General features: G+C 40.8%; 1 protein-coding gene across 11 annotated transcripts in view; it reads left to right on the top strand.

Annotated features, from left to right (window-relative positions):
* TENM2 (teneurin transmembrane protein 2) overlaps positions 1–25,268 on the top strand; it is a 2,247,577-nt gene that overhangs the window by 2,136,422 nt on the left and 85,887 nt on the right. For 8 of the 11 annotated variants that reach the window (XM_059733461.1, XM_059733468.1, XM_059733466.1 and 5 more), the window contains 2 exons: positions 16,875–16,940; positions 18,616–18,762. In XM_059733461.1, the coding sequence (XP_059589444.1) occupies positions 16,875–16,940; positions 18,616–18,762 (213 nt within the window). The remainder of the gene's footprint in view (positions 1–16,874; positions 16,941–18,615; positions 18,763–25,268) is intronic. The other 3 variants (XM_059733467.1, XM_059733465.1, XM_059733469.1) reach the window with 1 other exon arrangement.

Below are 25,268 nucleotides of genomic sequence, written 5' to 3'. Positions count from 1 at the left end.
AATTTGAAAAATAGCCGTTTGTTGTTGTTAATGCTTCCTTTGTTCTAAACCAACATGGTGCAAAACTTACAGTTTTTCTTTTCATTTTCCTTGACCCTTCATTTGATTTTCCTACAGGGGAGTAGAGATGTTTGCATACACCAGTCTGTAAAGCACACTGCACAGCCACATATTAAAATTCATAAAAGGTCAGCAGCAAGTTCATACTGATATCTTATTCCTATAGCACCTTTTATCCTGAAGAGATGCCAAAGCACCATACAAATTATGCGGCAGATTCCCCACAGCATCATTTTTCACTCCTAAGTGTTTGACTGTTGGTGGTAGGAAAAATATAAATGTGGTTGTATTCTGGCCAGTATGCTCCTTATATATACTTTATTCATCTGGTACACACAGATGGGGGTCCATGTTCATGCAGAACAAGACATAGGGAATAGGGAACATTTTGGGATGCGTGCATGTAAGCAGATAGACTGTATTTCCTGATTGTTATTAATAATAAATATATAGTTCCCAGAGAAAACGACAGTCTGTAGCCCCAGAAGGCTTACAGTCTAAAGCTCCCTAGATTGTGTCCTAAAATATCCTTGTATGTCTTTCTCTTAGGAGAGAGACCATACAGCATTTTCTATTCTATTCTATTCTAAATAGTCTGTTATCCAGTACTCAGTCCCATATTTAAGCACCTTCCAGTAAGCAAATCAGTAAGCAAAATGACTAACATCTGTTACATGTTATCATTTCTATAGTTCTCTCCCCAGTGTGAGAAGCATGATTGATGGAGTGCCCTGTTTGATAGGTGTGCGTCTTCTGATATACAAATTACTCTGTGTATGTAGGAGCAAGCAGATCCAAGAAATGTGTCTTTTACTTGGAGCAGAAAGTGTTGAGGCTTGTGATGCTTCTTGGTTCATTCCACAGTCCCTGGTTGACTCCAAAGCCAGCCCTGTCTCCTGTGCAGATAAACTTTCCCCTTACTGTAGAGCGTTCTCCTGTGCCTTAGAGCAGACTTGACCAGTCTTCATCCCAGAGCTATAGGTAGACAAGGTTCCTTGGGTGAATCTGATATCTTTTATTAGACCAACCCAAATAGCTGGAAAATAATTATTAAGCAAGCTTTTGGGTTCAAAAACCCTTCATCAGGCTAAGAAAGTTTCAGCAGTTGGTGTGTGCTCTTCCTGGATGGAGTGAAAAGTAAAGAAGCCAGCGGCTGAGCTGGTATGCATACAAGACAGGTAGTCAGAGAATATGTAGATTGAGGAGTCAATGGGTGAGAGACAGGCTGGGGTGGTGGTGGGGAGAGAGAAGGGGGATGAAAGTGGAGAGATACCTGGGGAGTCAGATGTCAGGCAGGTTATAATGCGTCATAAATCAAATGTCTATATTTAGTCCATGATTTTTAGTATCCAGGAGGTTGATGAAGTGGAGTTCATAGGCTCGTCTCTGGGAAGTGTTGTGTAAGTTTCCGTTGAGGATTGGAGAGAGAGTGGCCCTCCTGTGAAAAATGTGCCCCCACAGGTAAATGGGTATTTCTGTCTTTGATAGATTTCCAGTGTACGTTCATTCTGGCGCGCAGTTGTTGTTTGGTCTCTCCTACGTATTTTCCAGCAGGGCATTTGGTGCATTGGATGAGATACATTACATTTCTGGAGGTGCAGCTGTAAGATGCAGGGATGCTGGTGGCTCTGTTGTGGGGTGTAGTAATAGTGGGGGTGGTGGAGATGTGTTGGCAGGTGGTGTTTATTATCCTGATCCTGGAAGATAAGGCCAAAGACCTAGAACTTGATTTGAAATTCTGTGGAAAATAGATAGAAAAGAGAGAACAGGCTTGATATGATTGCAGTAGCCTGTGTTGCTGAGGAAATGGGTTGCAGTTTTGGGGCTGGCTGGAGTTTCCAAAGCTCTAATGGCTTCGTGCCCAAGTATATTGCATTTCTGTGGTCCAACCAAGAGGTGACAAAGGCATGAGTAACTGAGGCTAGATCATTGTCTGCCAAGATAGAAAAGAGTCTCCTAGCCAAGCAGAGATGATATAAAGCTTTATTCAAGGATACTGTTATGTGAGTGCTTAGCTCGATGAGGAATCCAAGAAGACACTTAAGTCATAAACTGAATTTACCAATGATGGACACATACCTTCACCAAAGGAGACAACATCATGGCTGCAGATTCTTTATAATACTTTCCTATGCTCGCTAGCACTGTCTCTGTCTTGCTCAGGTTCAGCTTCATCCAGCTATTCTATATCCATGACCTGATCTCATCAAAGTATTCAGCCATTGTGTGCAAGATCAGCTCATCTGGGCAGTAGTTATAATAAACCATAGTCAGATCTTAGTGTCCTCTGAAAACTGTTATCATTTAAGTCCATATCATCTGACCAGTCCATCTTGTGGCTGTATCTATGTGTTAACATGGCTGGTGAGATAATTGATCCTTGTGGAACTTCACAAGCCAAGGGTCTAGTGGTGGAGATGCAGATCCTTGAGGTGCTCCTCTTCAGGAAAGGTGCAGTCATTTTAGCATATTGGAGCCTGTCATCTCTCTCAGGTGACACAACAGTGACAAAGGTTGCAAAGAAGGCAGAGAACTAGGTCTCAAATGATAGCTTCTGTGAGATGTATTCATAAATAACTGTTGGATAGCTCCTCTATAAACTTACACAGGAGGCTTGATTGTGGGCAATAATGACTGAGATTCAATCAGGATACTAATCAATCAGTAGTCAGTTTGCTTTTCTTCAGTGTTGGTCAGACTAGTGTATATTTGAAGGAAGAAGAGAAACTCCCTTCCCTGAGTGGTATGTTGGTTTTCTCAGTCAGGAGTGCCACCAGCTATTCATGATTTTTTCATAGGTCAGAAAGGCCATACGGTAGCAGCAGTTTACCTGCTAGTGATGTGCAGTGATGTGCAGCCTGTGGATTGCATCACTGTAGCCAGGTGGACAATCAGCGTGAAGCATATGGCACAAAATTTTAGCCAGTGTGGCCAAAGAAACCAGAGCTAATAACCCCTGCTCTTCTAGAAGGGACTGTAAAATATTTTCTTTTCTTTGAAGAGTAAATGTGATATTAAGTTTTAAAGTTTTATATAAAGAACCCTGATATGATAAGTTGCAATGAGTTCCATGAAACCTTTTTCTGATATAAATCAAAGTCATTCTAGTAAACTCAGTGAGAGGCAAAATGGCAGTGGGGAAGGCATCTTGCAAGGATCCAGAGGCATGAATTCGAGTCACCCTGGACACTTGCCAGCAGCTGCTCAGCTGACATGCCTGTAAACAAGTTGCTGACCATTTGTGCTTAGAACTATATATTGAACGGTGGGAGTTTGAGGTAGGCACACAGTTACGTGATCTGCTTTGTAACAGTGGCCATGCAGGACTGTTCTTTTTCATATGCTGTAGCAAGTGATGGGACTTCTACTACTTACCTGAAAACAACAGCCTGCCGGATCTCTCCACCAGAAGCAGTCTTGTTACTCAGCCAAAAGTTTCTTTCCTTTGCTTTTAATATACATATTTTTGTGGATATGTCAGTGGTGTACAGAGGCATTGAACTGACTCAGTCCTAAAATATTTGGGCTCCAGTGGGTGAGGTATAGATAGTTTGGAGAAGTGAAAACTGACTCCCAAAACAGAGCCAAGGTGTAGGATTCAAACAAGTTCTTCACCCCTGTGTCTGCCCTCAACTCCCTCATTCAATAGCAAAATAAAAATTTCTTCCTCATTAAGTGAGAGTACATAGCTAGCCCTGAGTTGCAGGGGACTGCAGCCTCTTAAATGGAGAACTTAAGGTCTACGAAGGTCTTTGCAGTAGTCCCTCCACAAGATGAATGAAACTCATCCAGAAATATATGGTTAGCCTTCAAACAGAACTAAGTGATTAGTAAAGATTTTACAGCAAAATCAGGTTTTTAATTAGAGCCTCTCTGAAGATAACATAAGCTTCTCACACTACGTAACTGTCAGAACCATGCTGTGGCCACGATAATGCCTGCATTGTAGACATTATCCATAGTGTCAGCGCTCATACTTTGCACCATCAATGAAAAATTATTTTCCTTTTATCTCATTTTTTCCTGATTGGTTCTCTGTAAGCATTTTTTTTAAATATTAAAAAGGTGGAGGACTGAAAAATTACATTATTGTCAACCAAACTATCACCTTCTGTCATGGCATTATTGTTTACAGAATATTGGAAATAGGGTCAGTGCCAGAGAAACTGATTAAGAAAACAAGAGATTCAGATTTAAATGTCTGGGCGCTACAGGATACATTACAGATAGTGTTTCATGCTTAATTATGAATATCCTGTGGTTTGTGGGTTTAGACCAATGCCTTGTTACTTTAATGTGATTGCATTTAATGTATCCGTGCATTTAACTTATCTGAGTATGCCTAAACTAACGTAGTTTGACAGTTACATTCTCTGTCTCTTCAGTGAGAGACAGTTCCAACAAGTAACAGTGCAGATTAAAATATTTTCTGAGCAGTAAAACTAATAATTGTAGGCCTGTAAAATGAGTTTTCTTAAAACATTAACACACAGTTGCTATTGGATGGTGTCTCCCATCATGGGAAAAAATAATTTGTAAGAAGGCAGACTCCTCTGACAACCTAGGTTGTTAGGAGAGAATGGGTTGTGCCTTCCATCTCTCTGAGGGTTTTTCAATTGAGTGGAGAAGTCTGAGAGTGCATAGGGCTGACTTGATAGCAACAGCATAGCTGCTCTCATGAGGCCTGAACCTACATTTTTTACAACAATGGGATCTTAGAGGCAAAGTCTGTGTTTGTGTAGCCTGTAGACCAGGGGTCCTTAGGTGCGCTCCCACTACGATAATAATTCTGCCTTTTACTTCACTGGGTATAAGATGAGGCCGATGGCTAGCTTTCTGTTATGTTCAACTTTCTGTTACTCTTTCCAATGTTTGGAACAATAACCAGCTGCTGTCACAGAAGAGTTGTGATAATAGGTGCAGATTTTGGTATATGCTATACCATCCTGTCTTAGAGTGCTCCATCTGAAAAGCATGCAATGCATTAATCATTTCTATGTAGAGTGTATGAACCCTGCATAATGATATGTCAAACTAGGTAAATCCTGGAATTCATCTGGTTTCATGCTTTATTGAAACACTGCAATAAAGATACTGCAGACATTTCACTGGGCCTGGCCCATCTGTTGAGCCGCATGTGCTCTTAGCTGGAAACCATGGAAAACTTAATGCTTTTTCATAGTTTCCCTTGTCAAGACTAGGTAAAACCAGGTCTGAGTTTCACTAATTCCCAGTGAGTTGTAGGGAACTGAATCTGAATTCTAAATTCAAAGATTCTGAATACAAGATAGTAAACTTCATTGCCTCTGGCCTAGTGATGACATTAAATATGAAGTGCTACATGCTCTGATCCTTGTTTCTACTCACATCATTCCCTCTCTATAATGGTCACATAGGATTGCACAGGACACAGCGTTACATAACCCTGGATAAACCTGGTACTAGAAATGGACTTGTATCAAGTTCTTGAAGGTTCCTAGTTAATAATACACATTTGAGATCTTGGTTTGTTCACCCCTATTTATGTAGTCTTTTCACCATCACATGTTCAATAAAATAATTATTCAAAACAGTTCAGTTACAGTTCTCACAACAACCATAACCCTGCCACATATATTTAGACATAGAATTATCATAATATATCTGTAATTAAAAAAAATAACTGCACATGTGCAAGGAGCCTCAATTACAGTTGCTGGGGAATTCAATAACTTTGAATTCCTTAACTTCCATGAATTCTTAATTTTTTTAATGCTTAGCGATAACATTGCAATTAACATAGGTTTTTGTTACTGCATTTTAATTAGATTTGAACCTTGAATTATATATTCTCTATTTTGATCTCATGCTTAAGTCTTACCTATCACACTTTCATTTGCTAAACCTGCACTCGCTGCCTAAGTAATGGGCCAACTTATTGTTGCACTGTTGCTAAATATTTAAAATAAGTGTTATTTTCACAGAGGACATCAATGAAATACAGCTTGAGATATCTTCTCCCACTGCAAACAGTGGTGCACTCTACTTTATCAGTCCTTATCCAGATATGAGAGAGCATATTAGAATATATGAGTATATGAGTATAGCTATGGTATTGGTTTTATATGCATAATTTCAATCTAGAATATCTTTAAAATGAATTTGAATACAATAAAATTAATGTGAAAGGCATACCTTATTTAAGAATTTTACTAGGCCTTTCATGTGTATTTTATTGGATGTTAAATATGAATTTTACTGTAAAGCGCACAGTGTATCATTTTAATATTTTGTAAAGGCCACTATTTTATCTCCTACTTGTAGCCTGAATGATCATCTGCCCAAACTTTAGAAATTGTACAGCTGTTCTAGACAGACAAGGTTCTTTTGGTAGATGTGATATCTTTAATTAGACCAACTAAATAGTTGGAAAAAAATTCTTTGAGATTGTTCTTTCCTGTTTGGGCACAACCATCCTTCTTTAGGCATAGGGAGAGTCTGCTGGTGTTTTATGTGCTCTCCTGCAGTATGCAGTATGCAGCTCTGTGAAAATGCAAGTGTATGGCAGTGAGGATCAGAGACCATGGGAGACAATGGGTGTGAGACAGGTAGGTGTGTGTGTTTGGGGGGAAAGGGGTATGTTGACCTGGTGATAGAATGTAGCTGGTAAAATGTAGAGATGTTATGTGGGGTTATCAGATGTCAGTCAAGTTAAAATGTGTCATACATCCAACGTCTATATTTTGGCCATAATTTTTTGTATCCAGTAGATTTGTGACGTGAAGTTCATAGGCTCGTCTACAAAAGGTGTTTTGTAAATTCCCTTTGAGGATTACAACTAGGAGATCTGAGAGAGAGTGGTTTTCTTCTAAGGAGTGTGCTCCCACAAGTAATCGGGTATTCTTGTCTTTGATAGATTTTCAGTGCGCATTCATTCTGGTACACAGTAAGGCTGTGCAAAGCTTTTGTCACTGATTCAATTTGGTGGAGATTCGGCCTGATTCGGTGCCCAAATCTCTGAATCCAAATTGAATCAGGAGACGCTTTAATCTCGCTGAATCAATTCTGAGAGATTCAGAGAGATTTGATAATTCAGACATAGACACAGTTTAAATGTTTTTTCTACATACCTCAAGGTACCAGGTGGCTCATGAACACTGAGATGGTGGGGTGGATGAAGCATACCATGGGAGCGCAGGGGGGTCCCCAGCATGCTTGGCAGCAGGCCCAGAAGTGGACCAGAAGCACTTCCAGTCCACTTCTGGATCTGCTGCAGAATATGCTGGGGACCCCCCCCCCCCCAGCCTCCTTGGCTCAGCGACTGGTGCCTCCTGCATCGGGGGGGGAACCTAGGGGTCCCCCTGTGGCCAATTGCCAACCCAGAGGGGGTGTGGGGGGGACGCCCTGCAGACTCAGCAGCGGACCCAGAAGTGGACCAGAAGTACTTCCGGGTCTGCTGCCGAGTATGCTCCCCGCCACACTCCTGTGGGGTTTTCCATCCACCCCACCATCTCAGCATTCACAAGCCATACCTGGTACCTCAAAGTATGTAGAAAAAACATTTGAAGCTGTGTTTATGCCCGCAGCATCGAATTTTCATTTTTGGATTCGGCCCAATTGAATCTGGACTGAATCAACTAAACAAATCACTGTCCGCCAACTCAGGCCGAATCTGAATCCAAACTGAATACGGCCCACTTTGCACACCCCTAGTACACAGTTGTTGTTTGGTTTCTCCTACATATTTTCCATCAGGGCATTTAGTGCACTGAATGAGATAAATTACAGTTCTGGAGGTGCAGGTATGAGAACCAGTAAAGGTGATGGTTCTGTTGTGGGGTGTCATTACTGCAGGAGTGCTGGAGATATGTTAGTAGGTTTTACATTTCTTGTCCTGACATGGTCTGGATCCATTCGGTGTGCTTTAGGCCATAGGAAGTTTGCTTCAGATGTTGAGGTTGGCGAGGTTTGGCGCTCGGCTAGGATGGGTGGTTCTGGAAAGTTCTCTTTAAGAACTGGGTCTTCTTCTAGTATGGGTTGCAGTTGTTTGAGGATTTCCCGTATAGGTTCTAGGGAAGGATGGTGTCATAACCAATGGTGTGCGATTCATGAGGATTTTTTTATATTGCAGCAATTCTTCATGTGCTTTCCATTACAAATTCAATAATCATCATTCCTTTATCAGACTCTCTTGAATACTCAAGCACTTTCCTTTTTAAACATTATGAGCAATATCCAAAATGATAAAATACAATACAAGAAACCCAGGGACCAATATACATATCTACAGAGAATGAACAACCATCCTAAACATGCCTATTGTCTCCCATGGCCTCTGATCCTCACTGCCATGCATTTGCATATTCACAGACCTGCATTTTGCATATTGGCTTCTATTCCACCCAGGAGAGCACACAAAACACCAGCAGACTCTCCCTGTGCCTGAAGAAGGGTGTGTGTGCCCAAAAGCTTGCAAAGAACAATTTTTACTATTTAGTTGGTCTAATAAGAGATATCACATTTACCCAAAGAATCTTGTCTGCCTATGTTCTTAAACCAGCATGGCTACAACCAACACAGCTGTTCTAGAGTTTCTGTTATCCTTAGAATAGCAGTAGGTGCCCACCAAGTGCAGTGGTTTTCCATGATGGATATGAGTGGTTTAAAATATGTCTATAGTACATTCACATATTTAGCTGTACAATTCCATCAGTAGAACAACCATTGAACACATGCTTCATGGGTTGTACTACATCTCTTGTTTTGCAGCTCCAGGCTGATTTTTAGTATGTGCAAGAGAGGAGCAAGTATGCCCAATATTTATCCCTGTAGTATTATTCATACCAACACGCATAAAATAGTCCATCATAACTTATTCAATCCATACAAAAACAAGCATCTTAACAAAATCTCCACTAATGTAGCGGGGGAGGGGGAAACCTAAGATTTTTGTAAGAGTAGAAATGCAAGCAGTCCACCTGTTATGTATTCATGTCATCCTTTTGTTCTAGGAACCCCACAAAACCCAGGTGCCCTAGAGATTTTGGTCCAGATCAAGTCTTGGAATCCAGCCTTAGTATGAAAAAGATCTCAGTGGATGTTCTGTTATAAACAGGACTGGAATTGGGCCCTGTGTCACAACATGAAGCTCTCCTTCTTGACCTGAGGTTGACCACCCTAATCCTTGGCAACTCCAGCACCATTTCTCTCCTGGCAGTGGCTGAAAGATATAAACTCTGTTCATTGCATATTACATCCACCTTCTTTCCTTCCTCATCCTTAGCTCTTCTTACTTGTCTCCATATCACCTAGTTCTCCCTCTACATGCGATACTTCTGAACACTTCTAAAAGATAGAAATAGTGGTTTTAAGAAAAATATGCTCCAAAGAATAATGCTGTCTACTCTTTTTTTTATAAGGCTCAAATTCACACTGTACTCAGGGGAAGACCTAGCCCTGGAATAAAGGCAGCTATTGCCATCCTTGACCCTGAAACCAGATCAGTCTCAGGACAATTTAGAGCTGCTGTAATTCATGCCCAGGTGGCAGCAGCCCCAAGGAGTCATTCCAATGGCCACTAAGTGCCAGTGTGGAGTACTGCTCTAGTTGTGATAGGTAGGCACTAGGATTGGAATAACCTAGCAAAGGAGCTCTACAGCTTTAGTCATTTAAAATGAATTGCAACAAAGAACTGAAGAATGAACTCACAGGAACAATGTCACATTAACGGGAAGGTTTGCTCCGGACCTAGGAGGGTTTTTCTTCCACCTCAAATTTATATAATTTATGCTATTATGTAAAGTTTCCTCTTTTTCTTTTTTTCCTGTTTCTTTCATGTACTCCTCCATCCCAGAAAGGTATGTTAAGGGATACTTTCATGTATTCCAATAAAAACCTGCATTTGAGACCTGGCAGTTTTTTGTGTCAACAATTGACCCTCTGCTGAGGTTTTAATATACCTCCATTAAACACAATCACAACTTTGAACTCTCAATTCTGTGGCAAGTATTGTATTATCACCATCATAGAATGAGAGATTAGACAGTTATAGTGTCTATACAAATAGAAAAAGATTGGAAAAAAACTATTATTCCTATGCTTCCCCTGGGCAATTTAGGAAAATTTGCGTAACATCATAATTGCTTGTACTATGAGTAATAGGGCAGAGGGAAATCAGTATTCAGGATTATTGATAGTTCTTTCTTGCCCTTTCCTTTTCTGTCAGTTGGAGCAATGAAAATTGACTAGCCAGTATGATTTTCAAGCCTGTTTTACTTTTACATCCTTATGTACTAGCACAATGTTTGCTTATTTTTTGTCTCTTTCTTTAGTTGAATTCTGTGAGAGAGAAATGTTTAGTGCACTCAATAGCTTTTCAGAATCCATAGTGTAAAAAGCAAATTTGGGGATTAATTGTGGTCCTGATTTCAGTTTAGTTAGAAGATAAATACTATCTGTGCAGTAAGTTAGCAGTCCCTCCCTATATCCCTGCTTTGTGTCATTTGTATTTTTATGCCCCTCCTGTGGCTTTAGCTAGGCCTGGTAGGCACAGGAATTAGATAGTCAAAAGCAAATGATAAATCAGACTCTTGCTCTGATTTCCGTTCTCGAAGGTACCTCATTCATAATTTGCTAGACAGCTCTAGGAATATCAGTAGCTCACTGAAGATATCATCACAAAGTATAGAGACAATATTATTGTCCTCCATAAGACAAATTAAATAGGGAATTACTTTTACTGCTTTGCTTTCTATATATTCTTTAGACACAACCATTTTTCCATATTATTAGTTGCATATGTACCAGTTATAATGGGCTTGAGATTTTAATGTAATTTTTAGAGGGAAGTTGGAATATGAAGATACCTGATTTTACACACATTGTTGCTGTGCTTAAACTCAGAAGTTTGCAGTCAGCATTATAGTTTTGTTAGGTCAGATTGCAAATTTGAAAACAAGAGAGATTTTTTTTTATATTGGGATTGGTATAAAGCCCATCATGTGAGTGATCTGAAACTAGACTTGAGTATAATCCAATGTATTATAGTACATAGCACTGTCTTGGCAAGGAGCAAAGATTGAGGGCTTAATCTAATGTTAATAAAAGCCAATGGAAAAACTCCCACTGACTGCAAGTGGGCTTTGGATGAAGGCCTAGGTAATTTATAGTGGACTGCAATGACTAGGGGAGTTTTGTTCCAAATTATTGATGTATCGTCATGCATAGACCATGGAGAAGCACAGGAAATCCCTTCTATCCTCTAGGAATCCCAGGTTCCCCAGAGAAGGCAGCCATAATTTGCTGCTGAATTAGGGGTTGGAGGTCTAGGTTCTCTTCCTCAGTTTTCCACTTATAAAATGGGAAGGGTGCTGGGAGGATAAATCTACTAATAATTTTGAGTTTTCCCAGTATTATAGTAATGAGGGCACTAGATGGCAGATTTTCCTGCTCATCACTCCATCCATCATCCCTTTTTCCCCCCTCCATATCTTCCATTCCCTTTATTTCTCTTTAATAAGCAAGCCTTATATATTTTTTTTATTTTAAACTTAGAAAATTTGGAAAAGAGCAAACAAATGAGCAAACACTGCCTACTTGGGGAGGATTTTTCAGACTTTGACATTCCCTGGATGCTTCCTTTCTTTCCAAGGTGGCTGGCCCCATCATAACAGTGAGTGCTGCTGATTATAGATAGAATCAAGGTTCAGATCAAAAAACCAAGTGAGGCAGACAGTGTGAATTTGGACTTTGACTTTTTCACAACAAAACGATATATGGTTGTCAGTTTCAGTAGTTTAAAAGTAAGTTTAAAAGTAGTAGCTAATGCCAAAGAAAACTATTACATATTTTGTGTGTGGGTGATAAGCTGAAAAAACTGTTTTATTATTCATCAAAAATTGGATCCAGATATTTCCTAGAGTGCCAAGATGTAGCAAGATGTATCAAATTAATTTACTGAGCACTGTTACTACTTAGTTTAAAGGTGAAATGAACCTGCTAATTTATTATCTCCAACATATTTTCACTGTAAATATAACCTATAAGCAGACACTGACACTTAAACAGAACCAAGGATAACCTTTTCTTGAAAATAAGCATATAAAATAATAGTCCAGACTGTACTGGAGAATTATCATCACAAAGAACAAAATCATCTCTAATTTCACCCATGTTTACAGGCTATTATGTACTACATCAGTCTTCAAAATGGCCTTGCATAAGATTTAAATGGAGCATTGAACTTATACAGACCTGTGGCATAGGGACAGATTTCACCCATTGTGAATATCCTCACTGCTTGTTTTCCTTATCCATCAATTATTATTGTGAATAATTATTTTGTATATTACTCATATTGCTGAAGCAGCCATAATCCCTCAATGGACTGTGGCCCCATTGTGCTGCGGGCCATACAAAGCAAAACAACCTTAGAAGCATATTTTGTCTCTTGGATTATAATCTTTTAGGGGCAGGAAATTTATTTTATATATGCTTAACATAATGGTGTTTTCAGTTGATATGCATCTAAGCATGGTGGCAATATACATGTTTGATCATAACAACAACATATAGAAAATAGGAGTAACTGATTGCAAAGCTTCAGCAGAAGAGTCAAACTGGAGCAAAAGAACCTTTCTAACTGAGCAGGCTGCCTTGCTCATTTGTTGTCTGAGGTTTCTGAAAACAGGACAAAAGCATTCATTTGATGAAATCAGTGGGACATACAGGACAGGAGTTTAAAATAGGACTGTCTTTGGAAAAATTGTATTATCACCCTATTTATAGCACAGTTAGCATATTATTTAAGTTATTAAACATTGAACTTCTTTTTTGACAATCATTCCATGTATAGTTAATATCACCAGTTTCTCATGTGGTATTGTCACATGTATAGTCCAACTAACCTGGAAGACATACCTGAAAAGCTCAAATTCACTAACAAACAATATGAACATCCAAGGAACAAAATGTGCCTGGCCAGTGATATATATTCATTGAGTTACTTATCAGAAGAATTAAAAGAGTCCAAAGCTATCCTTGAGTATTTAATAATGCCCATAGAATTCAACATTTTGCTACAACTTGCCACTGTGCACATGGTACATATACCATGGCCTTTTTGAGTATGAGGCAGTTTAACATGTCAGAGCCCCTGCTATTCAGAGGAAAGCAGAAGACTCCATGAAGTTCTGTAAGGTACTTGCTGTGCTAACACACTAAAATGCACCTGAATACTTTTGTGACGGGTCCTAAGGCAAACCCTTACATAGCTAGAAAGAAAGTAAAATCAGACACTAAGAAATACTGACCTCAAAATTCTTATGTTAGAATTAGAAGAATACTAAGATTTTATTTTTCCTTGAGCGATTTATAGTGTCATCCTTGAGAATCCCACCCTTGAAAAATAGAATAGTTTGCATCCATCCCTAATATCCATCAGAGATATCCTGTTCTTGCTTTCTCTTTTTCTTTGCCAGCATTTCTCAGTGTTCCCTTTCCACTGATATGTGTGTAGGGGCATGTATACATGAGACATTTGCTGTGGAGCTGACTAATTAGCTCCACAGTAAAGCCTCAACTTCTATATATGCAGCCCTATTAAGCTGCAGTAAACTAATAAATGCTGCCATAGGATAGTACATGTAAACACAAGTTCTATCCTGCAGTAGTGTTATTTAGTGCACCACAGGTAGACACTGACAGGGCTGGCTGGGGTACATTGCATGGGATGCATGCAAGCTAGACCCGCACTGAAGCACTCTTGTGCCCCAACCAGCCCCTCCGCAGCACAGTGAGCTGGGTCAGAGCAGCCCAAGCTGATCCCCTGGGCCCACTGCCAGCCACAGCTCAGCATGCTGTGGTCTTGGGCTCACATGTAAACACGGCACCTGGGAGCAATAACCTCTGGAGCAAACTGTGCCAGAGATTTTTCAGGCACATTACTTTCATGCATAAATGCACTCTGTATGTAGTGTGTGTCTGTCTGACTGTAGTGGGGGGTGCTTTAATAATTTCTAGGATGCACTTGGTTTGGATTTTTAAATCTTCCCTTATTTTTATACCATTCTTATTACAACCATAGCCATCTATTTAAACTACTACATAGTCAAAATGGTGGAGCATTTCTTGATATTCTTAACTGTAAGAAAGGAAACTTTTTCCCTAATACAGGGCTATTAAATAATGTCTCATTCCCCCCCACCCATCTACCTACAGACACGTACACACACATCCACTTTTAATATTCTTGTAAACAAGTCCAGGACTAAAAAAAAACAAAAAACGGAGGCTGAGCTAACATCTCACCCCTAGCAGCAGCCTCTGCGGGTCACATTGAGATGCACTGTTGGGGAAATGTGAGAAGCTTGCATTGCTGATGCCCATGCTGTGTCTATTCTGTGGATAAATAGGCTGTCAGATTCCAGAGCTGTCAATCTGGTACTTTAAGCAAGTACTTTATCCTTTTTATCTCACTTTTTAAAGATTTTCTATTAAGCATAAGAGAAAATATGAGTAGAACAATTCTACACACTAGGAATATCCACCTGTCTTTTCAATGTGAAGAGCACATTTCTATACTATGAGATCTTCATGCTGATGAATTAGATTTGAGGGCTAGATTCTGAAAACCTTTCTCTCACTGAGTGCCCTGTGCCTTGAGTAGCCTCACTGATTTCAGTACTCAGGGATAATATACAGCTCCATGTATCTAAAGCTGGGTAAGCATTACTTGTGATACCATCTAGAAAGCACTTACTATCAATCAGGAGGAGTGCTCCTATTGAAGAAAGCACCATGTCCCATAGTGAGCATTTGCCAATATTGGGACCCTGCTATGTGTTAGAATCTTAATATTACTTAATTGTGCAAGGGCTGATTTCTATTCTTAAAGCAGCTTACCAAAATGTGTCAATAGGTACAAACACTGAGTGACAGCTTCTGTGTATCAATCATTACACAAATCCCTGTTTAGAATTTCAGATTTTTAAAAACAGGTATTTTGGGTTCTGGGTAAAAGTATTTTCTACAAACATTGTGTAGAAAATCTTTTCAGAAAGCTTATTATTTCACTGATTACAATGAAGATATTTCAGTCTATTGTGTAAAGGGGCTCTTAGTACCATTTTTGCCTAACAGACTATAATGACTCAGCATCATGCAAACATTTATTTGAAGATCTCTTTTAAATGTCTTTTTGTACGTTTTAGTAAAAATCTGAAGTATCCATTACTTGTCTATGCTCTTAAAACTATTTTTCAAAAACTAAATATATCCATCATTTTAACAGCTTTTTAAAAGAAAAATGCCAGAAATAATTATGTCATTTTGTGGCCTAATCAAGTGCAAGCTTTTAACGCTTCTTTCCACCCTCCCCCTCCTTTTCCTTTTCCTTTCTTTCTTCTGCTTTTTTCTTTTTTTTAAATGAAATCTGATTTTTATGTTACTGGAACACAAAGTCTCTCCTTGGAAGGGCACAAATTGAATGAACTCATCTGTGGTAGCATAGTGTTTCCTAGCAACATCATGCCCGCACTAGTGTTGCTTCCTTCACTCTTCAAGCTAAAAGCAAAGTCATGTCCATTAATTCCCAGCTGCACCTAAAACTTTTCAGAGATTTTGCTGGCTCCCTACTGTTCATGTTTTCATCTTACTCATATGTTGTGGAGCAAACCTGCTACTGTGATCTGTTTATCTCTCTTCAGTTTCCCCATATAAAGCAAACCCTGAGTGTATATTCACAATTAATGTTCATTTTACATTTAAAACAAATCATTTGTCCTACAGCATGATGCTTCCCTTGATGCATTATCATTTTGGTCATTCAAACAACATGACAAACCACAAAGATAAAATAAAATGCCTTCAAAATATGTTTCACCAGGTGCAGAGTGCTGGCAACATTTTATAGCTAAGAACTATAATGCAAAAATAACCTTTCTTTCAAGCAAAAGGGGAATTGCATATTTTAAATGTATAACTCCAGCACTGGAAGGAAACTTGTAGGGCTTGTTTACAGCTATCTGCTGATAGTTTGGCTGTGCAGAATGAGTTGAATGGCCTTGGTCTATTCGTAGAGAACGCACTATCACACTGCTAATCACACTTCAGTTGACACTAATTGACAATGTGTACAGAGGTGCCCTGTTCACTACTAGAAGTGATATGGGTTCAAACAATGTGAAGAACCTTTTATGGTATTGCCTGACATGTATCTTTTCTGTCAGTGGGCAAGGGACTTCATCCTCCAGGGCTCACAATCCAGGGTCTTTTACAAGTTCTGTGTTCATTTGGGAAAAAAACAAATCATAAAAGAAAGATACAAAAATAAACACAGCTAAAGAGAAATGAGACTGTCCACTTCCACTGAAACCAACAGGAGCGTGGGTACCCTGAATCATGCAGAGCATCACTCAGTTAAGATTCCAAACCACATCCATGATTTTCTGTAGGGATTCTAGGTTTTCTGGTGTATGTCAGCTTTCTGAGTATGCAAGAGCCACAAAGCTGGCACGTCACATCACCAGGGCAGTACCCATGTCATAAACATCAGTGGACAGCCCTACTGTCAAAGCCAGGAGTATTGTAGGGAATGGGAGGGCAAGGGAGGTAAGGGCTTGGAATTCCAGCTCTTGTGGGCAGCTCCATGAGGAGCTGTTGTAGGCAGCATGAATTGGAGCTCCTCCTGGAGTTACTAGAGCTTTCAGCAGGGACTGTACCCGTCCCCAGCCACCTCCAGAGTCTAAGAGGCACAAAGGTGATGTACAGTCATTATGGCCCTGCTCTGAGAGGTTTTGCCCAGAATCAGAAATGGTAATTTTCTTTTTTTCTTTCAGGATATTTCCATCACAGCATCCCTCGCTGTTTTCTAATAAAGGAACAGCCTACAACACTGTGCTTGGGTAATTAGCTAATTTCACTGTGTCCTTGTGATATTGGGGATATGAAATTGGAATAATTGGTTTATTAACAGCCACAGCTTAGGGTCAGTGTGGGACATACAAAGAGGTCTAATACATGCTGCTCCACACACAGCCTCCCAAATAGCACAGGAAGTGCTACTGTAAAGCAAAGGGCAAGGCTACCTCCAGGCTGCGAGTATAGTTTGCCAAAGGAGACGATGTGATAGCAGCCTCCTAGTCCACTCCCATCAAGACTTTCCAAACATTTTGTGAGGAGCACTCCAGAAAGGTATCCCTTAATCATGTTGCCTGCCAAGATTATTTTACTGTAATTAGAAGTAATATTTACAAGAAATGTGATTTGCCCTACCAGACCAAACATTGATCCCTTCACGTCTCACCTCTAACAACGGTCAGTAAATGATGTCCCAGAGGAAGGTGAGGGAGCCCCCATTTGCCCTGCAAAACTTTGTGGGGGGTAAAACTTCCTGTCCAGTTCCTACAGCAATAAGATTGAATACCAGGAACAAGTACTCAGTGGTCTGTGGCAGTTATATAGATAGCAAAAGTTCATTTCAGACACTAACGAGAAGGTTTGAAACACAATGGTCCAGTTTGCATCCCATATCAAGATCAGTTTATATATTTCCAGTGTGGAGCCTCAGTATATCTCTTCTGTTCTCTCCCATCAACCTGTATGTAATATTCTAGAGAAATTTGTTCAATTGAATCTCCAGACTTCTCACCTACACGCTCAAATGAGGTGGATTAATGTGGATCAGATGTGACGTGTCTGCGTGTGTAGGGTCACCTAGGCTTCCCTCCTTATTGCTAGCTATCCATTCCTATTCTTTCATTCTGCTTAGGGAATGGAATTTGTTTCTGTCCCTCTGATCTAAATGATTATTCAGACAGATCCAATTCCTCCTACTGAGACCTATAGGAAGTTGAGTGGCAGGACAAGTTAGCCCATTATTCAGGCTTTTTTTCAGGACAGATAGGCAGCCTAGTAGTTAAAATATTTCAGTCCCAATTCAGCTGTACTCCAAGAAATATGAGTCTAACTATAGTCAGTCAAAAATATACATCATTTCTGAGGTAAGCGTGCGGACATATCTTTCAGAAAATGTTACATGCTGAATCCTAAGTAGTCTTAGTAAAAGTAGCTGGGTCCTTAAAAGGTTCCATTTAAAAGTGACTGCTAAGGAGGAAGGCTTTCAAAACAGTTTGACTGCACATTGTTTCTATTCCCACTTTGTGTAAAGAGAAGTTCTGGAGAATTCGATATAGTACTAAGAAAAAGACACAGGGCATGTTGTAACCCTTGTTTGAAAAGACATTAATGTCAAGGGCAAAAAATAGGATTTAATCCTGTGTCAGCAAACTGCTAGTTCTTTGCACAACAATGAAATAATTCAGGCAAGAACCTTGAATTTAGGAGAAAACTGACACTAGGATTCATCTTTCTTTAACAAGAGGGAGAGAAATGTGAATTTAAGTATCATTTCCCACCTTTCCTACCACCAGACGCTTCCTGCATCCGGGCGGGCATTTGTCCCACCAGCCAGAGTTAAGCTTTTTGTGTGCACAGTGGTACTATTTCACCTTCCTCGAGTGTAGACTCTTAGTGTGAATCAGTGTTTCTTGTACTTATCTTCTTCGTTTCTTCAACCAGATGGCTGCCCTGATTTGTGCAATGGCAATGGGAGATGCACACTCGGTCAGAACAGCTGGCAGTGTGTCTGCCAGACCGGCTGGAGAGGGCCTGGATGCAATGTTGCCATGGAAACCTCCTGTGCTGATAACAAGGATAATGAGGGAGGTGAGCAAAAGTCTTCCAATTCCCAGTCCCTAAAGAACAGAGGGTTATACGCACTTTCGTCACGAGTCATTTTACTACAGAAAGACCCTCTCTCACACTATTGTCAAATGTTGTTGTTACATTTCTTTTGAAACAAATGAGATGGAGAAAGCTGTGTCCTTGCAGAAAGATGGCGTGACCTGAACAGCCTGTGTTTGAAAACAAAGGGCTCAGGTCATCCCTACTATAAACCTTACTGAAGCCGATGGAGTTTATGCCAGAGATAAATACGGCCCAGAGTCTTAAAATGCCTTTTTGCCCTCATATACGCAGGCTCTTGCCACCTGTGAATTATAAAATCACTTACTATGCATAAGTGTACAAGCAGAGCAGCTGATTTAGCAGGTTATTTGGCAACACGTTTTCACCTTTGTGCTAGGGGCCAGGGTCATGCTGTCATATACAAAGACCATACGAGTCATTGTAGCTTGCTGTCATATTTCACAGCTCACATAAAGAGCTTAAAGGGGCTGGATCAATTGTGCTGAACAAACATACAGTATATGGGGTTAGAGCCTGAGGTCCTCATTCAGTTTTCATTCTTTCCTTACTCAGGCAAACTCTTGTTAAACGTAGGATTTGTTCTGTGCTGGTTTTCAAGGAGGGTTGCAGCAGGCCTTGCTTTCTTGAAGCCTCCAATTTGGAGTGAGGGGCACTGGGCTAAAGCTGTACAACCCGAATTTCTAAATAAGGCGTCTCGGTCTTGTTTTGCCTGAAGTAACTTTCTTGTTTTATCACCACCTCTTGCCAGAAATCTTTTCAACTACCTCTTTCTCTTCTGACGTTCATTATAAACCAAATAGCTCATGTAGCTTCTTCCTTGCAAGTCCTGTACTTCTCTTTGGACCTCATTTATTGTAAAGATTACATCCATTGTTAGCTGATGAAGTATTTCTTCCAGTGCATAGCTGAAAAGAAAATGCTTTGTGTTATTTTTTTAAATGTCAGATCAACACCATTGTTTTCAGATGTGTTTAGATGCCTAATTCACTGTTCATTGTTTAGATGCCTAATTCATATTTTTGGCTACAGAAATTTCCTAGCCCCTGAATAGAAAAAGGTTCTTTTGATTAAACCTCAACCAAACCTTGAATTTTTTAAATCCTTTTAGACTGGATTTTCAAAAGTCCCCAAACTAAAATGAAAATCTGAAATCTTTTGAAAATCTGTTCCTTGGGGGGAAATTCTGTAATCAAATACTACAGAAGAGCTTTTAGCAAATACACAAACAAGAACATCATTTGTCAAAGCTGAGATCTGAATCCAAGTGTAATGATTGTTATTTCATCATAAAGATTGATTCAAAACTTCTTTTAACTGCCAAACTATACAACTAAGGCCTACAGGTAGTAACTAACCTCCCACATGACTGAACAGCCAAAAATACAAAACCTTGTAATGCTACTAATGATCTTCAATAAATTAAAAAGGAGCTGTCTATGTTCAAGACTTTTGTAGCAGGATTGATAGCTATTAATAAAAAAATTAGAAGTGAGTATGTGGCCAATATAGGCCAAACATTTTTAAAACTTTGGTAATAATATTGAGGGGAAAGCTCTTAAAATGATTAAGGGAATGTTTTCATATAGGAACTAGTTTTTCTTTATATACTACTTATTTAATTTAGATAGTATTCTCCTCTTAAAATAAGAGTTGTGAGACATTCAACTGTTCATCCCAGTTAAAAAATTACAAGCCTCAAAGACTTTGCTGACAGAAGGCAAAAAGGATGTATAAAATGCAGAAGTTTAATGACAGGCATATAATATTAATCATCACTATCAAGCAAGAAGTGTGATTTTTTTAGTTCATCAGAATCACGGCCAAAGGGAAAAAGGTGTAGACGTCCTGTAAATGAGACCTATAAAGTCTTATCATTTCCATGCATAGGCAATCTATACAAATATTGTCTAAATTCATGTGCTTTCTGTCTCTTCCATTTGTCCCCAGTTGTAATAGATTATAATGAACTGTGCCATCCACTGTAAGAGGACAGAAACATGAAAGCTTTTGTTTAAAGAGAGCTTTCCTATTTCATAAGTGCCAATTAGCCTTAATTCCAATAATATATGATAAAAATTGTAAACTATTGCAGGCTTCTTTTAACCATCATATAAAATTTATCATTATTTCCCTGAAATAGAATTGTATAAGGAAGGGTAAATACCTGTAAGGTTATGAGTATCTATATAAGTCTGTATTTAAACATTGATGAAACTTTTAAGGCAGGCAAAAATCAAGGTCAGGTTCACATTGTACTAGATGCTGAGACAAGAAGAATCAATCTGTGTCATAAAGAGCTCACATTCCATATAGCAAGAGAGCCAGTGGAAGAAGGGTAATATTATTTGAATTTTGCAGATGTGGTACTGATAGCTAGGTCATGGACAGACATTATATTTGTAGCGATACAAACATCCTTGTAAAGGAGAAGACAGATGTGCACAAAATGGCAGAAGTGCTGCAGAAATGCTCCTAGATGAAGCAAAAACTTCTGTGTAGTGCTGCATTTTGTGGCATCACATGTAACATCTATGCAGTGCACTGTAGCACTTTAATGGTGTTCTTAGTCCCCGATATCTCACTGTACTCTGCTCTTCCCCCTCCCTGTGCTCCAAGAAGCGGGAGGGAGAGTGCACAGCCACTGCCTGCTCCCTCACTGGCCTGCGCCCTCCCCCTGCCCTGCACAGAACTAGGCTGTCAATGAGCACAGGACCTGCACCAGACTTGCTTGAGGTGAACAGAGCTGCTACCCAGCTGGAACCAGACGGTCAAAGGGGCTGATCCTGTGTGACCCTGGCCTGGCACTCATTAGCAGCCTGGTCCCAGGTGGGCTGCAGTTGTCAGTGAGCGTGATACTGAGACCAGGCCCACCTGTGGTGAGTACAGCTGCAGCCCAGTCAGGAACAGGCTGTAAGTGCCAGTCCCAGTCCCATTCCCAGTCTCAGGGCTGGAACTCCAGCTTTGCTGCAGCTTTGCTCACTAAGCATCCTGGCAGGTAGCAGACCCCTGGTGGAAGAGGTTAGGAGGGCAGAACAACCCCCTATTGCTCTCTGGCCAGACTGCATGCCACTGACACCTTCATGGTGACTATACAGTGCTCAAGATAGGGGATCTGCATATCTGCCTGCCCCTCCTACCAATACAGTTTTGTAGCTCTTCAAAATGATACAGCACTTACAGCACCAAATACATACCTATCCATGCCCCTAGAGTTATTAGGGCTGGAAAGACCCAGTACTCACAATTGGGGCCAGATTTTTCAGGATTGTTGTGCACCCAGCAGCCCCTTTTAGGTGCTGAGTGATTTTGAAAATCCAGAGACAACACTGAGCTGCATAAATGTGATCTGGATTCTTGTGACAATTTGGTGCTGACTATGTGTAGCTGGCACCATGGAAAGTCTTCCTGTTTTAGAAAGTATGCACCACATGACTCGAGGTTGTGCAAGGAATTTGTGGCAAAAAAAACCATATCCCTGGAGCCCTAGTCTGGTGCTTAAATCAAAATATCTTTTATCTCTTTTAGTTTCATCCGTATTAAATTCTATAGAACTTTTCCAGAAGAGGCTTTGAGGAGATATTCACTATTTATTGGCTCTATCAACGTTGCTATACAGAGTTCATTATTAGGATATGTATAACCTTTCTCATAAATGCATTTATGTAGCCAGCCACCTATTTATATATTCATAGAGCTATCATCATAACAACAGGTAAGCAGCTGCCCTAATTTTCTTACTATCCCATATTCTCCTCTAAGTGAATAAGTTGACTACAAGTTGAATATATTCTCATTTGTTCTCCCCTTCAACTGCTTTTAATATGGTTGTAGCTGAGTTCTGGCCTTTTAAGTGAACATGTTCCTGGTAGTGTTGAAGGGATGTTGTAGCCATGATAGTCCAGGAAATAAGCAAGAAACAAGAATTTTTGTGGGTGATATCCTTTATTGGATCAACTGCATGATTGAGATAGACTTGAGATAGACAGGTTTTTAGGTATTACAGTACACTTCCTCTGGTCTCCAAGATCTGACGACAATACCCAAAAGCTTGTCTAAGTCTATCCTAACCAAGTAGTTGATCCAATAAATATATCACCCACAAAAAATCTCACCTCTCGCATACTGGGTGCATCTATACAAGACGGTTTACTGAGCAGTAGAGCAAATTACTGTGTAATAAAAAAGTCTACATGTGTAGAACCTTACAGCACAGTAATTTTCTCTACTCAGCAATTAATTTGCTACCTGCATATGCAAGTAGAAAATTAACTGCCACGTAATTACTGGGCAATAAGGCATGTGTAGATGGCTGACAGGAGTGGGAGATTGCTCCCTGCCCCTAGGAACTCCCTGCTGCTGGGGGAGCTCTGCCACCAGAGCCTGGGGGGGAACAGTGTCCCCCTGCCCCCTAGGAGATTGCTTCCTGCCGCAGCTCTGCAATCATGATCCTGGAGTGTGGGGGGCAGGGAGCTCCCTGCACAGGGAGAATTCCCTGCTCAGCGTGGGGCTTGCTGGGAACTGTCCCGGTCTGGGGCAGGTCCTAGCCCTGCAGCTTTTTCCCAGCCCCATGCTCCGATTGGGCAATCAAGGCATGGAGCTTGGAAGAAGCTGTGGGGGAGGAGCAGGTCCCAACCCTCTACCCCTATCTCTCAGTGGGGCAGCTAGCAGTGAGTTAGCTATGAGCCAGAGGCTCACTACTAGTTGCCCCATGGAAGGATCGGGGCGGGGGGCTGGAACCTGCCCCTCCCCAGCAGCTCTTTCCAATCCCCCTGCCCCTGATTGGGGAGCCGGGGTCAGAAGGTCCCTGCATCTGGGGCAGGGGAATATTGTCCCTGCCCAAGCTCTGCCACCAGAGAGCCCTGCCCTGGTAGCAGGCTGGTAGGCAGCTCCCAGGGGTAGAGAGTAATCTCCTAGACCCTGCCAGAAGTCTCCTGGCCCCATGCTCCTTGCCAGCCCCTGCACTAGCACTCAGGGGGAACCTAGAGTTCCCCCTGGCTGCTGCCGAGCTGGACCAGAGCGGGTGGGAGCAAGGTGCTGTCAGGAGTAGCAAATCTGCTTCCAAATGGGCACACTTGTTAGATGCCTGCCCAGGGTGGGTTTACTCCAAAGTAAATTACTTGGAAGTAAACCCATCCAGCAGCATTTGCACATGTACATGCACCCACTGTTTCTTGTAATTCTGTGTTTGAATTCTAGTTAATCTGTGATGGAAATTTCTCATACTTCTCATGCAAGTATAGTGCTTTTAATTTACTACATTTGGTATAATCTATAAGGAAGTTTAGTCTATTTTTTGTGGAGATGTTTTTTCCCTCGTGCACGTAATTATTTCTCTCAGAGCACTGTGTTCCTTTTCCTTTCTTTCATCTCTAACAGCTAGAGGATTAAGGATTCCCTGACACTTATGAGGAAGATATCGGAGTATATGATGCAACTGGTTTGCTATAAACTGCAAGGGCTAGACTCAAGGCACCCATTAGTAGACTCAAGACAACTCTCAGAAAATGCCAGCTCTTAGCTTTCACATGTTTTTTGTGCAACAGAGCAAAAAATAATAGAGCAATTATGCTGTTGCAAAGAACTCAAAAAGACAACAACAGGTCAAGATGTTTTTGACACTGTGGGATGCATCCAGATGAGCACCCATGTGCATTTCCCTCTGGAAAAATAGCAGTGGCACATAGTTGTACCACTGCTGCTGCTTTGTTCCTGGATAATGCCTCTGCACACACACTCTGGGGTGCAGCAAGTTGTCCCAGGTGCAGCAGGGGAGGCTGGGATCAACACCTGGGATGGCCCCAGCAGCCTTACCTGGGGTCTTGGGGACTTCCTAGGGCTCCAGCAGTGATGATCCAGCAGCAGGGAGCCTGGCCAGCAGCTGGAGCATGGCTCCAGTCAGCCAGGCACCTGTTTTGGGAAGTGCACAGTGCCACTACATGCGCTGCCCCACTTTTTTCTAGCGGAGGTTTTTTAGACACCAAGATCTCACAGTGTCATAACCACCCCTCCTCCCCCGTGCTGCTAATTTGCAGCATGGGGAATGCCTGCATGTGAAGCATGTGCAGTGTGTGGCACCTCAGATGGGTCTGCAGCGACACACACCGCACATACATGCTCATTTGGATGTGCCCGTGGATTTCTATTTGAAATCTCTGGGTTTATCTTGTGAATCATGTGCAAGTGTTTGCAAATCTAACAGCTCTAATGTTGCCCCACACCCTGCATCACCCTTAAAAGCATCTTGCAACACCCTTGTTGAGAACCAGTGCTACAGAGAGACAATCGGTTGCAGCCCACATGATGTGACCCAGAGCATTAACTAAGTTGGATTTTCCTGTAAGTTCTCAAATTTGGCCATATCTTCACTCTGTGGGTGCCAGTGGTTGTTTTTAATGATGATTCTAATGGGACTAGAATTTATCCATTTGTCTTATAATCTATTTTAAATTATAACATGATTTCTA

The sequence above is a fragment of the Alligator mississippiensis genome, chromosome 9 (assembly GCF_030867095.1).
Source record: "Alligator mississippiensis isolate rAllMis1 chromosome 9, rAllMis1, whole genome shotgun sequence".
NCBI lineage: Eukaryota > Metazoa > Chordata > Crocodylia > Alligatoridae > Alligator > Alligator mississippiensis.
The sequence above is the reverse complement of the archived record's forward strand: the minus strand, read 5'-3'. Positions and strand labels throughout refer to the sequence as shown.